This window comes from Neolamprologus multifasciatus, chromosome 6 (genome assembly GCF_963576455.1).
Source record: "Neolamprologus multifasciatus chromosome 6, fNeoMul1.2, whole genome shotgun sequence".
Lineage (NCBI taxonomy): Eukaryota > Metazoa > Chordata > Actinopteri > Cichliformes > Cichlidae > Neolamprologus > Neolamprologus multifasciatus.
In genome coordinates, this window is record NC_140444.1 from 1,402,292 (window position 1) to 1,415,810 (window position 13,519).

The following is a 13,519-nucleotide window of genomic DNA, read 5'->3' on the forward strand; positions in this document are numbered from 1 at the left end:
AATCAAAGAAGAGTTTTTGTTGCTAAGTTGCTTTAATAAAATCTCCTGTGACAAACGTCTAAGTTGGGGATTTTCCCTTTTTAACGCTTTGTAAACAAAAAAGGTAAAAACCTGAGTGTTAATCTACATGAGTATAAACGGCTCTTACAGGTTACTCCGGCCTTCTGAGGCAAGTTTATTTGTGTAGCAAAATTCAACAACAAGGTGATTCAAAGTGCTTTACAGAGACATTAGAAACAAAAACAAATAAAAAGCTGATTTAAAATTGATTAAAACAAACAAACAAACACAGCAATGCCAGCGCAGATTCAGGGGTATTGAGAGCATTCACTGTCTAGCTGCAAGTTCACCCACATGGAAAAGAAACAGTAAAAACTTCTATGATTTACTCATCAAAGTGGCCACTTTCTCATTACTTTCATAGATTGTTTTAGTATCCAAAACATACAAGTTTCATTATATAATTTTTCAAGGGATCTTATATCTGTTTTCACTCTTGTTTGCTTTTCATACAAGTTTCACACAGACAGATAAACTTTATAAGATTTATATAAATCTTTTCCATGTGGACATTTCTGGATGTTAGGTTTAAACACCTTGGTTTTCGAGACAAAGACAATGTTGAAGTATTAAAAAAACGTCTCCACACTGAAATGCAAGAAGTCTATCAGACAGGACAGCCTGCTCCCACTCTAACTGTGAGCTCAACACCTACTGTTAGCTCTGCCTCAGGGCTTCTACTTCAGGTCTATCCCGAGTCCTCCACCCGCAGGTCCAGCTGCAACAAAAGGAGGGACATGGACAGATTTGGACATGCAGGTTGTGTCGAGCCAACATCACCGGTCAGCTTGCAGTGATGTAGTCATTGAAATACGCCGTTACTAAGGGGAAAAACTGATTCCCGATATAAGGATCCATTGGTTTGGTGGCAAGAGCAAGAACAAACCTTCCCATCCCTGAGCAGACTTGCAGTGAGATACTTAGGAATTGTTGCTTCTTCTGTACCTGCAGAGAGAATCTTTTCAAAAGCAAAAAACGGAGCAGACTTAAAGGGAAAACTGTAAATATGCTGTTGTTCCTAAACAAAAACCTGTGAATAAGGGAAAGTGTTACTGTCAAATGTTTTTGTTCAGATGTCCAGACAAGATCAACGTTAAATGACATGTTAAATTACGTGTTCAAATAGCACACAACTTCAGGTTTTTTATTTGTATATAATAATTCTGCATTATTAAACAGTAAAAAAAGTAGTCTCTCCATGTTCGGCAGCACTTACCTATGTGAGCGACGATTCTCCTCGATGAAGATGGCTAAAACATCTCACAGGAGACGTCTGACCGATGAACACCTTCACTCGATCCCGAGGATGTCCTCAGCTCAGAGCCTGAGCCCAGACGTCGAGGAATTAGCATCCAAGAAGAGATCGGCTTGGACACATCAGACTAGATCAGTGTGTAGCAAACTGAGCTATAATTAACATTTTCTTTGTGCCATTTGTCTTCTACTCCCAGACATGGGCTTGAATGGTTTCACGTTTAATGATATTTTTATTAGTTAAGTGGTTTATTATTGTTATTTTATTTTTACATTTATTATTAGCCTGGGGAAAAAGTTTACTGCTAAAATTTAATTCAGAAGGCTGCAAATACAATTTTTATTTAAGAAATGAATTCCAGTGATATGTTATTTTATTGGAATTTCAATTTTGCATGTGTGCAATATTAAGTTATATATATTTTTATATAAGTTATATATCGTATTAAGCTTTGCTTATTCCATATTCAGTTTTTCAGCAAAACTTATTTGAGTCTATAAGAAAAGGTTCCTTGTTATATCTGGAGGAAGAGTTTTTTCAATAAATATTGTTAGCCCGCGACTTTGTTCCAGTTTTGAACTTTGCCCCACTTTGAGTTTGACACCCCTGCTCTAACAGATCATTACATGAAGGAACCTTTTAAATACAAGCGCACTCATGCTCACAGGTGTACACACGGGTGCTCACACACACAAACTACACCCTTTTTGCCTCGCTTCTGTCAGTCTGCCCCAGGGCAGCTGTGGCTACACCTGTAGCTGCCTCCACCAGTGTGTGAATGTGAGAGTGAATGAATAGTGGAGTTGTAAAGTGCTTTGAGGGTCCGGAAAAGCGCTATAAAAATGCAATCCATTATTATTATTAATAAAAAGTGAAAGATAGAAAGAAAAGGCATTAGCACCGCAGGAAAAAATGAGAAAAGTGAGTCAAAAATCAAGATGGCGCCATGGTGGCAGGAAGCACCACAGAGAAGCAAAACACAACAAAAGTTGAATGAAACACAACAGAACAATAGTGATGTTTCGTTCACGAACGAAACGGCGACTCTTTGACGTGAACGACGCCAGTTGGGGATTTTTTCTTTCTCTCACCCTCTCTCCCGCCCTTTTTTCGATGAGGGGGGAGGGGCGGTAGTTACACTCGCAGTAGCTCAAGAACAGAGCGGGAGGGAGAGAGAGAAAAAGAGAGCCAGGGACAACAACGACACATTATGCACAAAAGGAATTACTAATGTAAAAAAAAAAGACGTGGGTTTTATTTATATATGTTTATTTTTTTAATTTTTAATTTTTTGTGTCCCGTTTGGATCTTTAGCTATCAGAATTGTTGTCTTAAGGCCAAGAAAGATGCCAAGCGGATTTATTTTACCAAGTGGATCATCATGGCCTTGCCATATTGGTCCATTTGATTGACCTTTATTATAATTATGAATTATTATTATTTTTTGGTTGCTACAAACGGGACAGACATGACTGGGGGATAGGACAGGGAGAAAGAATGAAAGAAAGAGAGGGAGAGAAAGAAAACCAGAGGGGAGAAGAGACGGTGAGAAAGGGGGGAAGAAAGAAAGAAAAACAAACGAAACATCTGGATCACCTGTATGGAGAAAAAAAAACAGAAGAGAAAGCAAACAAAAAAAGAGCAACATAATAAAAAACAGCACCATCACAATAAACTAGCTAGCAGTAGATACTAAATATATTTATGTTTATATATAAATATATACGGTGGCCCCTAGAGACAAAGCACGTACAAACTCCAAAACACATTTCTAGCATGAACTGAACTTCCAAAACAGAGCTACCTAGATCACTTAAATTACACAATTGAAAGCATGAAAGCATGTGTGTATTCTTTGTGTATTTATACACAAGAACTTATATATGTTTAAATAATTAAAAAAAAAAGTTCATTTACCTGTTACTACCACACACCAAATCCGGTCGTTGGTACTTGCTGGCTTGTGTAGCCACGAGGTAACAAAAGCTCAACACTGCGCCCTAGCATCCTGGAGCATTTCTGTTGTGTTTTGTACGTGCTTCTGAGTTTTTACGTGTTTTGGAGTTTGTACGTGCTTCTGAGTTTTTATGTGTTTTGTTGGCAACACTGGTCACATTAGAAAGGTATAGTAATCACCCACAACTATTTTCAGTTGCAGATGATAAAGGATTCAGAAAGTTTATTCATGCAGGTCCATATGACAGAGAATATGCATCTTCTTTTTGTTTCATATTTTAATTTATATTTAATTGTGTTGTGGTTTGCAGTGTTTTGTGTTGTTTCACTTTAAATGTGTTTAAAAGGAAAAAGCTGAAAATTTAAATAGTTAAAAGTTGAAATGTAAATAGTTGGTTTTTGTATTATATGATTTATTTAAAACACGTACGAACTCTGAAGCACGTACAAACCCTGAAGCACGTAAAAACTCCAAAACACGTAAAAACTCCAAAACACGTAAAAACACGTACAAACTCTGAAGCACGTACAAACTCCAAATCACATAAAAACACGTACAAACTCCAAAACACGTAAAAACACGTACAAACTCCAAAACACGTACAAACTCCAAAACACGTAAAAACTCCAAAACACGTAAAAACACGTACAAACTCTGAAGCACATAAAAAACTCCAAAACACGTAAAAACACGTACAAACTCCAAAACACGTAAAAAGTCAGAAGCACATAAAAACTCAAAACACGTGCAAAACACAACAGAAGTGCTCCAGGATGCTAGGGCGCAGTGTTGAGCTTTTGTTACCTCGTGGCTACACAAGCCAACAACCGGATTTGGTGTGTGGTAGTAACAGGTAAATGAACATTTTTTTTTAAAAATTATTTGAATATATATGAGTGCTTGCGTATAAATACACAAACAATATACATATGCTTTCATGCTTTCAATTGTGTAATTTAAGTGATCTAGGTAGCTCTGTTCTGGAAGTTCAGTTAACGCTAGAAATGTGTTTTGCAGTTTGTACATGTTTTGTCTCTAGGAGCCACCGTATATATTTATATATAAACATATATAAATAAAACCACTTCTTTTTTTCTCCGAGATCAGTCACCTGTTTGTTTGAAGCTTTTATGAAAAACAAACTTTGAAAGACACATCAAGCTATTACTTTAAATATATGACTACTAAGTAGTCATTTATTTTTTACATACCTGCATTAGAATCAATTAATTCCGCCTCTTTTTCTTATTCTTCTGAACGGGTCTCTCCGTTCTCCCGTCATACTTTGCTTACACAGGTTGCGTCTGATTGGTTGGAGCCGAGCGCATCCAAAACTAACAGAAGCGGTGAATAAAACTATAAATGTGTTTTACATGTGAAATAAAAATAATAAACCCAACCAAGGATTATGTGCGTTAAATCTGCGCACTTTCAGATCGTGAATCACTTTGGAAAACACTGTGTGATGGCCACAACATGAAGCGATTTTATTGTTGAATTATCAGTGATACTTTCATGTGTTTTTGCTAAAAAAAATGTTAACGATGTCATTAAAAGAAAGCTTTAAATTAGGGAGAAAAACACGTCGGCGGAGAGGGTCCCCGGTTCTCCAGTTAGATTGTACCTCACAGCGTCATGTTTCGCCGTGACGGGGTTATTATTGGATAGCCAAACTCCCTGATGAGGGATTTGGCTATTTTCTTCATGAACTGTTTCTGGTCATTGATGAGACTTGTGGTGGACTCTGTGCTGCTGAGTTCAGGCTTGATCAGGTCTCTCAGACGGTTGATGGCCATGTCTAGTTCTGCTGACAGAGACAGAATGTTTGGTCTTAGATTTAGATTTTATAAGACCGCTCGCGAAGAGGAAGAAGGCGAGGTCATCGGACGTTTTCTCAACCTCGGAAGACACAGAACCATTCTCTGACATTTTAGAGGAAACCATGAGAGAGCCTGAAACACCTGCAGAGCATTTTTCTGGATGCTTTGCAGGTGCAATGCCAGATTTTGGCGTTGCAGGTGACTTTTCAGATGCCAGAGAGCATTTCTCTGGAGAAATGCTCCCAGATTTTGGCCTTGGAGGTGATGGTACAGGTTCCTCACCACTGCTCGCTGAATCTGTTTCCTGCTTTGGGGTCTGTGTTCTTTTAATAAAGTTTCGGATGTCATTCACAGCCTCAGACACCTCGTCCATTTGAATCACTTGATCTTTGTCTTCGTTGTCCAGCCAGAGTAAAAGCTTCTGTAGAAACCTTTCTACTGCGTCTTCTACGAGGACATAGAGGACTTCAGCAGAATAGGGACGCTTTGAGCCTTGTGTTTGTCGTGGAGTCCTGGAGATGACGGTGTCTGAGAGGGATCTACCCATTAGAGGTTCGGGGATTTCATACATTCGATCCGTCATCAGTAGATCAAACACTTTTGCCGTTAAGTCCACAGTAAAGTCTCTGGTTGCCCCACTATTTCTAAAGTTTCCCAAGGTTTTTTCAATGGAGAGCTCTTCTTTCTTAGTTAGTTTGTCAAACAACCGATTAACGTGGGATCTAATGGCGCCAAAGTCGAGTGGAGAAAAACGAATGTACCGTAGAAGCATATTTTGGGAAGGGGCTTGATTTGCGCTCTGGGGACGAGGACTATGAGGCTCTGACCCTGAGAGGCTGACAGCTATGCTTTCATCGGAGGGCACCGTGTCACTCTTGGGCTGCTTGCAAACGTTTTTTAGACAAACAAAATATTTCCTGTTTGTCTTTATTTCTTGTCTCAGCTCGTTTTTCATCTTTTCAAATTGTTTTTTGGCAAACATGCAAAAGCGATGTTTGCGTGCTTTGAGGCCGGAGTGAGAGGTGGACGACACACATTTGGAAAAGAAGTCTCTCACCTTGTTGATAATGAATCCTGCATTAAAGGCAGGTTTGGGTAAGCTACAGCTGTCACAGAGCTCTTCACTGCTTGAATCCAGGTTTCCAAGTATCTCATTTACAATGTCAGCTGCAACCTGTTCTACTGGGGTTGCAGCTCGGATACTGTGGCTCTCTGCAGTGGGTTTGATTTGGCCTTGTTCTGTTAGAGCTGATTGGTCTGGGAGCTCAATTTCTTTCTCCTCATCATCTGAACCTTTATCTCCTTCTGTCATCTCTCCATCTGAGCTCCTTGATGACAGAATCACAGAAATCTCTGTGATTGCTGATTGCACTGACACCTTTGAATCCGTGCTTTCTGAACCGGAATCAGACCCCCTTGACACGCACCGGCAGCGCAGCTTACGTGCGTGCCTTTTAAGGCACGAGGCAGCGTGGCAAACCATGCGGCGCAGCTTTTTAATATTACTCAATTTGCCGCTAACATAAACGGCGGGGTCTTGCGGCAAATCAGGGCTTTCTGCGATCAGGGCAATTGTTGAGCTGACCTTTTCGGAGATCTCTTCCTCAACCATCCGTGTCAGCTCGTCAGCGCTCTCATGTCGCTGTTCCGGGACGTTAAGAGCGCTGGCGATGGCGGCTGAGATCGAGTCTCCGAGGGACGGGCTTATTTTCCCCGCACCTAAAGGCTCCGGATCTTCCTTCGTCATGTGATCCTGAATAACAGGAAGGTTTATTTGAAGGATTCTGACAGAGGCGATCTGAATGATTTCAGAAATCATATCAGCGAGCACCGCTTGGACGCCCGAGTCGCACGTGCCATTTTCTATCTCGCTCCACTGAACTTCAGAGAGCCTTTCAAAGCACCGGTTGATTGGTGGCATAATCTGTTCTGGTGTGACCACGAATGAAGTTTCGTCTTTGCTGGGTGGTGCCCAGAGGTGGGTCGAGTACAGTGGCGGAGCGGGGGGGTGGCTTACTGGGCTTAAGCCCGGGTTGTTTTTTCAGAAGCCCGGGGTCTTTTGGAGTGTAATTTTTTCATAGTTAGATGCCTGGCTGACAACTGTATAAAACAAAAACTACACACAATATTCAAAGCACATAGCGCACACTGTGGGAATTTACGACTGTGCGTAAATCCCCCCTAATATTGGTATGATCCGAGCTCAGACAGTAAGGACTGAGCGAGGGGGCGGGGCAGCTGCTGCCTGCGAGTGCGCTGTTGGAGAAACGCAGGCAGAGAGAGGAGAGCTGAAGTTTGACCAGGTACCAAAGCAAATCATTCGTACTGTACAAATAATGTAAATATGACAGTGAATCACAAAAGATTGATGTCAAACTGATCACTTGACTAATATTACGTTACTTGCTTTTCAAGTGAATCAACAAATGGTGAAATGAAAAGCTGAACAACAACAAAGCTGTTTCTTTAGAGAGTCTTAGCTTACATGTGTTTATTTCATATTTTCAGTTGTTTCCCTCCACGGCTAAATAAATCTGTTTCAGTAATGCACTGATATACAAGAATGGACATGAGGGTCTTCTTTCAAAGAAAAAACTAGTAGATGTTATTTTATATATTATGCTTTGTATGTTGTTCAGTATATTTCTATGCGAAACAAGAGGAATTTCAATACACAGCAGTATAGTCACAGTTTAAACCAGATATTTACACTTTATGGAAAACACAAGAACAATTTTTTACTGTACAACATCAATTTAGAGTAAACTTGTTTTGTTTTGCATAAATAAATATTGAAATATCTTTTGAATTAGTTAAATGTCAGAATAAAGAGAGACAGAGCTATTTTTATCACTTTCATCAAATTTAGGAGCACATATACACTAAGTTTATTGTTAATTAATAAGAAAACTCCAGATGATTTCATTCTGAGCTGAAGAAGCTTCTGATTGGTTAGTAGAGTCCATGTGAGTAAATGGTGGCACAGCTGTGGATGCATATAAGGCAAAACACAGAGCCTGTTTCTGTGACATGGGAAAATCAAGAGATGTCAACCAAAACACCAGGAACAGAATTGTGGAGCTCCACAAGTGTGGCTCAGTTTGAATACAATTTGGTGCCAATTTCTCTCTTTACTCTTAAAGTTAACAATTATGTTTTTATATTTATCAATCTAAAAAAATTAAACATTTAGTCTGATTTGATGTTACAATTAAAAAAGTGTTTTTATCTGAAGAGTAAATATTTGGTTTCAACTGTATATTTGATGATTGTCAGCACAAAGAGAGAGCGGAACAGAGATGGAACAAGAGCAGGTGAGACAGACATGTTAGTCAAATGGTTGTTTACCAAAAGTATCATCGTATCATAGGTACTCATGTATCTCGTACCTAGTGTTTCTTTTTAGGTTTGTTATTTTTCAAATTATATATTTATTAAGTTATGCAGGCTTGTTTGCTATGGAACGGCAGGACCGCCATAATGAATTAATTAAATACACCCATTAAATAATTAATTAAATGTGTCAATAATTAATTAAAATCGGAAATAATTAATTAAATACATAGTTATGACACATGTAATTAATTAATTATTGACACATTTAATTAATTATTTAATGATATATTTATTTATTTCATTTTGGCAGTCCTGGCGCCTGGCTCTCATCTTGAATTAATTTTATCTGTCAACCTCACCCATCAAACTCAGGGGGCGGGGCTAACGCTGATCGAGTCAAAACCATTGCTTTGGCCTGGTGGCCATTGTTTTTAGCACACAACAACCAGCATGTGGAAACTAACAGAACCTGTTTGTGTGTCACCGTTTTAATATTTTTTTAGCTGAGAATGCAGCGGTTTAATCTTCATGTGTCTGGTCGGTTTGTCAAGATACAGCCTCTTTGCAAAAGTGCTTCGATGATTTCGGAGATGTCTGCCCAGTCTCACAAAGTGTGGGATAGACCCGCTCGCCTCGCAAGCAATCGAGCTGTTATTACCACCGACAAAGCGCAGGCCCCGGTACACAGCTGTAATAACCCCCGCTGACACAGACTTATTTTACTGAGGTTATATTTATCGGGGTTTTATTTCCTGATGTTCTTATGTGTCCTACGTGTTTCAGTCGCCAATTCTGAATTATAACTAAGATTAAAAACATGTTTAAGGAGGAGAGAGAGCAAATAAATTCGATTAACAGCTGATCTTTGGGTTTTTGTTCAGTCATCAGTGTGACCTGATAAACGCATAAAAGAGATAACGTTGGTGTTTCCTCATGTAGTAACTGCTTTAACTGTACAAAGGTTGTTCGACACTATGACACACATACAGACTTCATGATGTTCGGCTAATATTTTTATTGTGAATATTAATCATGAGGGTAAACGGCCCTGTACACCACGGAGCGAGGTCAGCATGTCCACGATATCTTCAGCTCTCTGAGTTAACACAGAGTTTCCCAGCTGACTAATCTAACTGTCATCTACGAATAATTCATGGCTCATATCAATATGATTTTACAGAAAATCATCCTTATTACTGCCAACTATTCCAGAGACGTGAACATCTACAGCATAAAGAACACAAAAATATAGCAGTTTAACAACACTGTAACAGAGATGAACCGTCAGTTTGTTACAGATCAAAGTAGAATGAAAGCGATTGGTTGAACAGGTGTGATCTGTGTTTTCTGTGTTTTCATCATTAGAATTACAGTTAGAATAACAGTTATACATTTAATAAATCACCAAATGAATCCACGCAAGAAACGAGCAAACCTGTTCAGACAGTTTGAGTTTGTGTTCCAGCTGCAGACTCGCTGCTGTTTAAATGTTTGAGAGGAAGATTCGATATAAACAAACGTCAAACAGACTCAGTCTGCGTTCACATTTGATATGAGGCCAGCACGTACAGTGGCTGTGTCCTGTCTTAAGATCATATATGTAAAATTGTTGTCTGACCTGCGTTGATCCAGCCGCTCAGAGTTCGTGGTTACCATGGCTACTCCATAAGCAGCTGTAATGTAAACAGCTGGCACAGCAGAAACCTACTGGGAGCATGGGTGTTTATGTTTTTCATTGCAAAAGAACTGTCTGAATGAACAGTCACAACTGTCTGTCACACACACACATATCCATGATATAGGATAGAAAAATGAAGCAACCAGAGATTTAATGATGAAGACTCTGGGTTCTGTAGTTCACGTTTTACAGTCCTGAATGACTCTTTGCATATAATTGATTGAAGAGGACTTTAGAATGCACTTTACATTTAGACTGTTGCTGTTTAATTTTTTACATTGTTGCTGTGTTATGTCATGAATAAGGTTCACCTGCTGGACTGGTGCCCTTTGTGACTCTGCTGGTTCTTCTGAGGAAACACCACCGTCTCTCCACACCGTCACCATCTGTGAGCACAAACTGCTGCTCTGCTCTGCCAGCATGTAGGAAATCACATATCACACACACAGGGGTGAAGAAACATCAGAGCTCGAGTTTGGATACTTTAGATCTAAACAGATCAAAGTAGCTCTTAGTTTCAGCAATCAGACAAACAATGATACCAAACTGATTCTGACAATATGGTATTTTCAATATAGGTGCCAAATTATTTTATTAAAACTAATACAGATATATTTATTAGGGGTGCAACGATACTCGTATCGATATTGAACCGTTCGATACAGTGCTTTCGGTTCTGTACGCATATGTATGAACAATACAACATTTTTAATTTATTTTATCAACTTTCCTTCTGACGATGCTGTCTGTGTTGAGCGCTCAGTGGATCTGCGCTCGACAGTGCAGCCTAGGCGGAGTAGTCGAACGCAGATTCACTGAGCGCAGGACAAGCTAGCAACACAGAAGCTAAGCTCTCGCTGCAACATGGCAAATCGAACCTCCCCCACCCTGATTCAGATCTGGCGTTTGGAACTATTTTGGTCTTCATGTGACGTATGACCCTGAAGGTAAGCGTGTCATGGACTAAAGTAAAACAGTATGTTGGATGTGCCACGCAATGCTCAATTATATGGGTGGGAACTAGTGTGTTAGCGCAGTTAGCTCGTTAACATGTTGGCCGTCCAGCCCCACGCACGGGGCGATCCGCGGTAGCTCGTTAATGGAGATTTGCCGTGTTGTGGCGTTAACGTCATTTCAACGAGATTAACGCTGACAGCACTAGTGGGAACACAACGAATATGACTGCACATTTACTCCGACATCATCCTCGTGCAAAGACAAGTGGAAGTAGAGAAAAACAACAAGCACGCATGCTACAAACTTTACCAGAGTCATTTAGACAGCCGTTAGCACATGATTCTCCTTATGGGGACCTGATATGTTTAATATGCTGCTGAGAATATAGCCCAGAAGAAGCGTATAGTAGAGCTTTTATTTTGGACAGAGACATTTCTCTGTAATAAACTCTCTTTTCCAAAGATGAGTGATTCCTCAATCAGATACAGGGCTTGCAAAGCCCGATTTTTCCAGTCGGGCTACCAAAATCTATCTCTGCCCTGCCCGTCGGCCTATCATAGGAAGGAAAAATATATGTCAATGCTTTTGCATTCTTTCGGAAATGTAGCTGGGTAATTATGTCATTGGCATCGGTAAGCCACTGTCAATATGTGACATATTGAAATCGCGTTTGAATTTACGCTTGTTTTTTGCTTTCACTTTGCAATCGCGTGAACTGTGTATAGAGAGCGACAGCACTGATTGGTGAGTGATGATAATTTGCACCAATTCCTCTGACATCATCTTATCAATCGTTAGCTTACTATGCAAACATGACAAGTGAAATCTCCCGCAGCTTAAACATGTGAGAGGTTGATCGCGCAGAGAGTCGCTGAGCGTTATGTGAGTGTCTGTGTAAAAGCAGCAGGATATATATTTTAGTTCTGCTGAGCCAAATAAGACGGTCAGGGTGAAGAAGTGACAGCCAAAGAAAAGCTTACCACAAAACGGAAAAGTTTTGACAAATCAGACTATGAGGCAAAAAGAAAGTGCAGCTTTATGGTTTCATGGACAAAAGAATTTCTGTGGCTGCAATATGACGAGCTAAATAACCAGGGCTGCACATAAGTGGTCTGCAGGTGCGCATTTGCTGTCAAAATAAAAAACGCGCACAAGATAAGAAGTTGCAACGCGTGTTTGCGTACATAAGATTTTCTGGAGGAGGACAGACATTTGTTTAGAACTCATAAAGATGTCGAAGAAGCTCCTTTAAGCAATTACTGTGATGTTCCTCCACCTCCAAAGAAATGTCAGGAGTCCGAACCACAAAAGAAGCGCGTTTTCTCTGACAAGTGGTTGCAGGAGGTGAGCTGGCTTCAAACAAATGATGAACGCTTAGAGATGTGGTGCAGAATGTGCCGTGAAAATTTAATAAATGACAAATTAAACAGGCATGAACATTTTTTTGTATCGAAAAAATATCGAACCGTGACACCAAAGTATCGAACCGAACTGTGAATTTTGTGTATCGTTGCACCCCTAATATATATATATATATATATATACATACACACACATATATATAAGAATATATTTTTATTTTTTTATTTAACAATTGCAACTGCAAGAAATTAAATATTGAACAAAAATATATTGTCACATTCTTCATTCTCAAATTCTAATTTCACAAAGTAAATTTTTGATTAACAGAAAAAATTAATTACAAAAAATAATATTTAGTATATTATAAAATATTCTGCAACCATGAGTCAGAATCTTCATCACAGTACTGTGGACTGTAATGAAGTGATAAGTGTTATTAATAGTGATAAACTTCAGGGGAGATCATGATGACAGAAAACTGTAAACAACAGTCTGAAGTCTGAAGCTTCTTCTCTTGTTTCTGTGACCTCAGCACGCTGACAGACCTGAACTTACTACAGATTTTAAAAAGTGGTAATTATAGGGAAGAAACTTCTCTTTTCATCCGTTTAATCAAACATTTGATGCCTCAGCTGTTTCAGTCCTACAGCAACTACAACTAACCTGAGGCTTGGATTTGGCTGCAGGTGCCCCTGTACATCCTTCTCAGCAGCACACATGTGGGGCCCATTTAATCACACTTCTTCCTGAGCTTTGCTTCATCACAAGACTAAAGGTGGCGTCCCGTGTCACGGTCTTATCATCATCCAATTGGAGAAGAAACATTTACAGGCCTCCTGGTTTTGTTTTCTGATCCTGCAAAAAGACCGAGGACAACAAAGCCCAGAGAACACGAGATACACAACATCCAACAGACTCAACAGCCTCCATCAATGAAGAGCAGCAGGTTGGTCCAGTTATACCAGATATGAGCAAACTTCACATTACTGTGTATGAATAATAATCAAGAGACAAACTTTGAAGATGCAGAGCATGATGTCCCATCATCAGACTGTAAACATCCACCAGGCTTCTTTGCTGTCAGAGGTGATGAT

At 39.6% G+C, this 13,519-nt stretch overlaps 1 protein-coding gene across 2 annotated transcripts; it reads right to left on the reverse strand.

The window, feature by feature from the left end:
• Positions 1-1,927: 1,927 nt before the first annotated feature.
• Positions 1,928-7,210, reverse strand: LOC146516101 (uncharacterized). 2 transcript variants are annotated; one of them, XM_085162037.1, is made up of 2 exons: positions 5,375-7,210; positions 1,928-5,076 (listed from the first exon to the last, which is right to left on the reverse strand). In XM_085162037.1, the coding sequence occupies exons 1-2, from the start codon at positions 7,011-7,013 to the stop codon at positions 4,898-4,900; spliced, it is 1,818 nt and encodes a 605-aa protein (XP_085018163.1). In that variant the 5' UTR covers positions 7,014-7,210; the 3' UTR covers positions 1,928-4,897. The 2 variants fall into 2 exon arrangements, with proteins under 2 accessions (XP_085018163.1, XP_085018162.1); XM_085162036.1 differs by having other exon boundaries at positions 1,928-5,079.
• Positions 7,211-13,519: the final 6,309 nt, after the last annotated feature.

What these genes read in the sequence shown, in the direction of transcription:
- LOC146516101 (XM_085162036.1), bottom strand. Translation starts at nt 7,013, where the DNA reads ATGCCACCAATCAACCGGTGCTTTGAAAGGCTCTCTGAAGTTCAGTGG. An exon ending in AACAGATTCAGCGAGCAGTG is followed by an intron (nt 5,080 to 5,374) that starts GTGAGGAACCTG and finishes TGTCTCTGTCAG; the next exon opens with CAGAACTAGACATGGCCATC.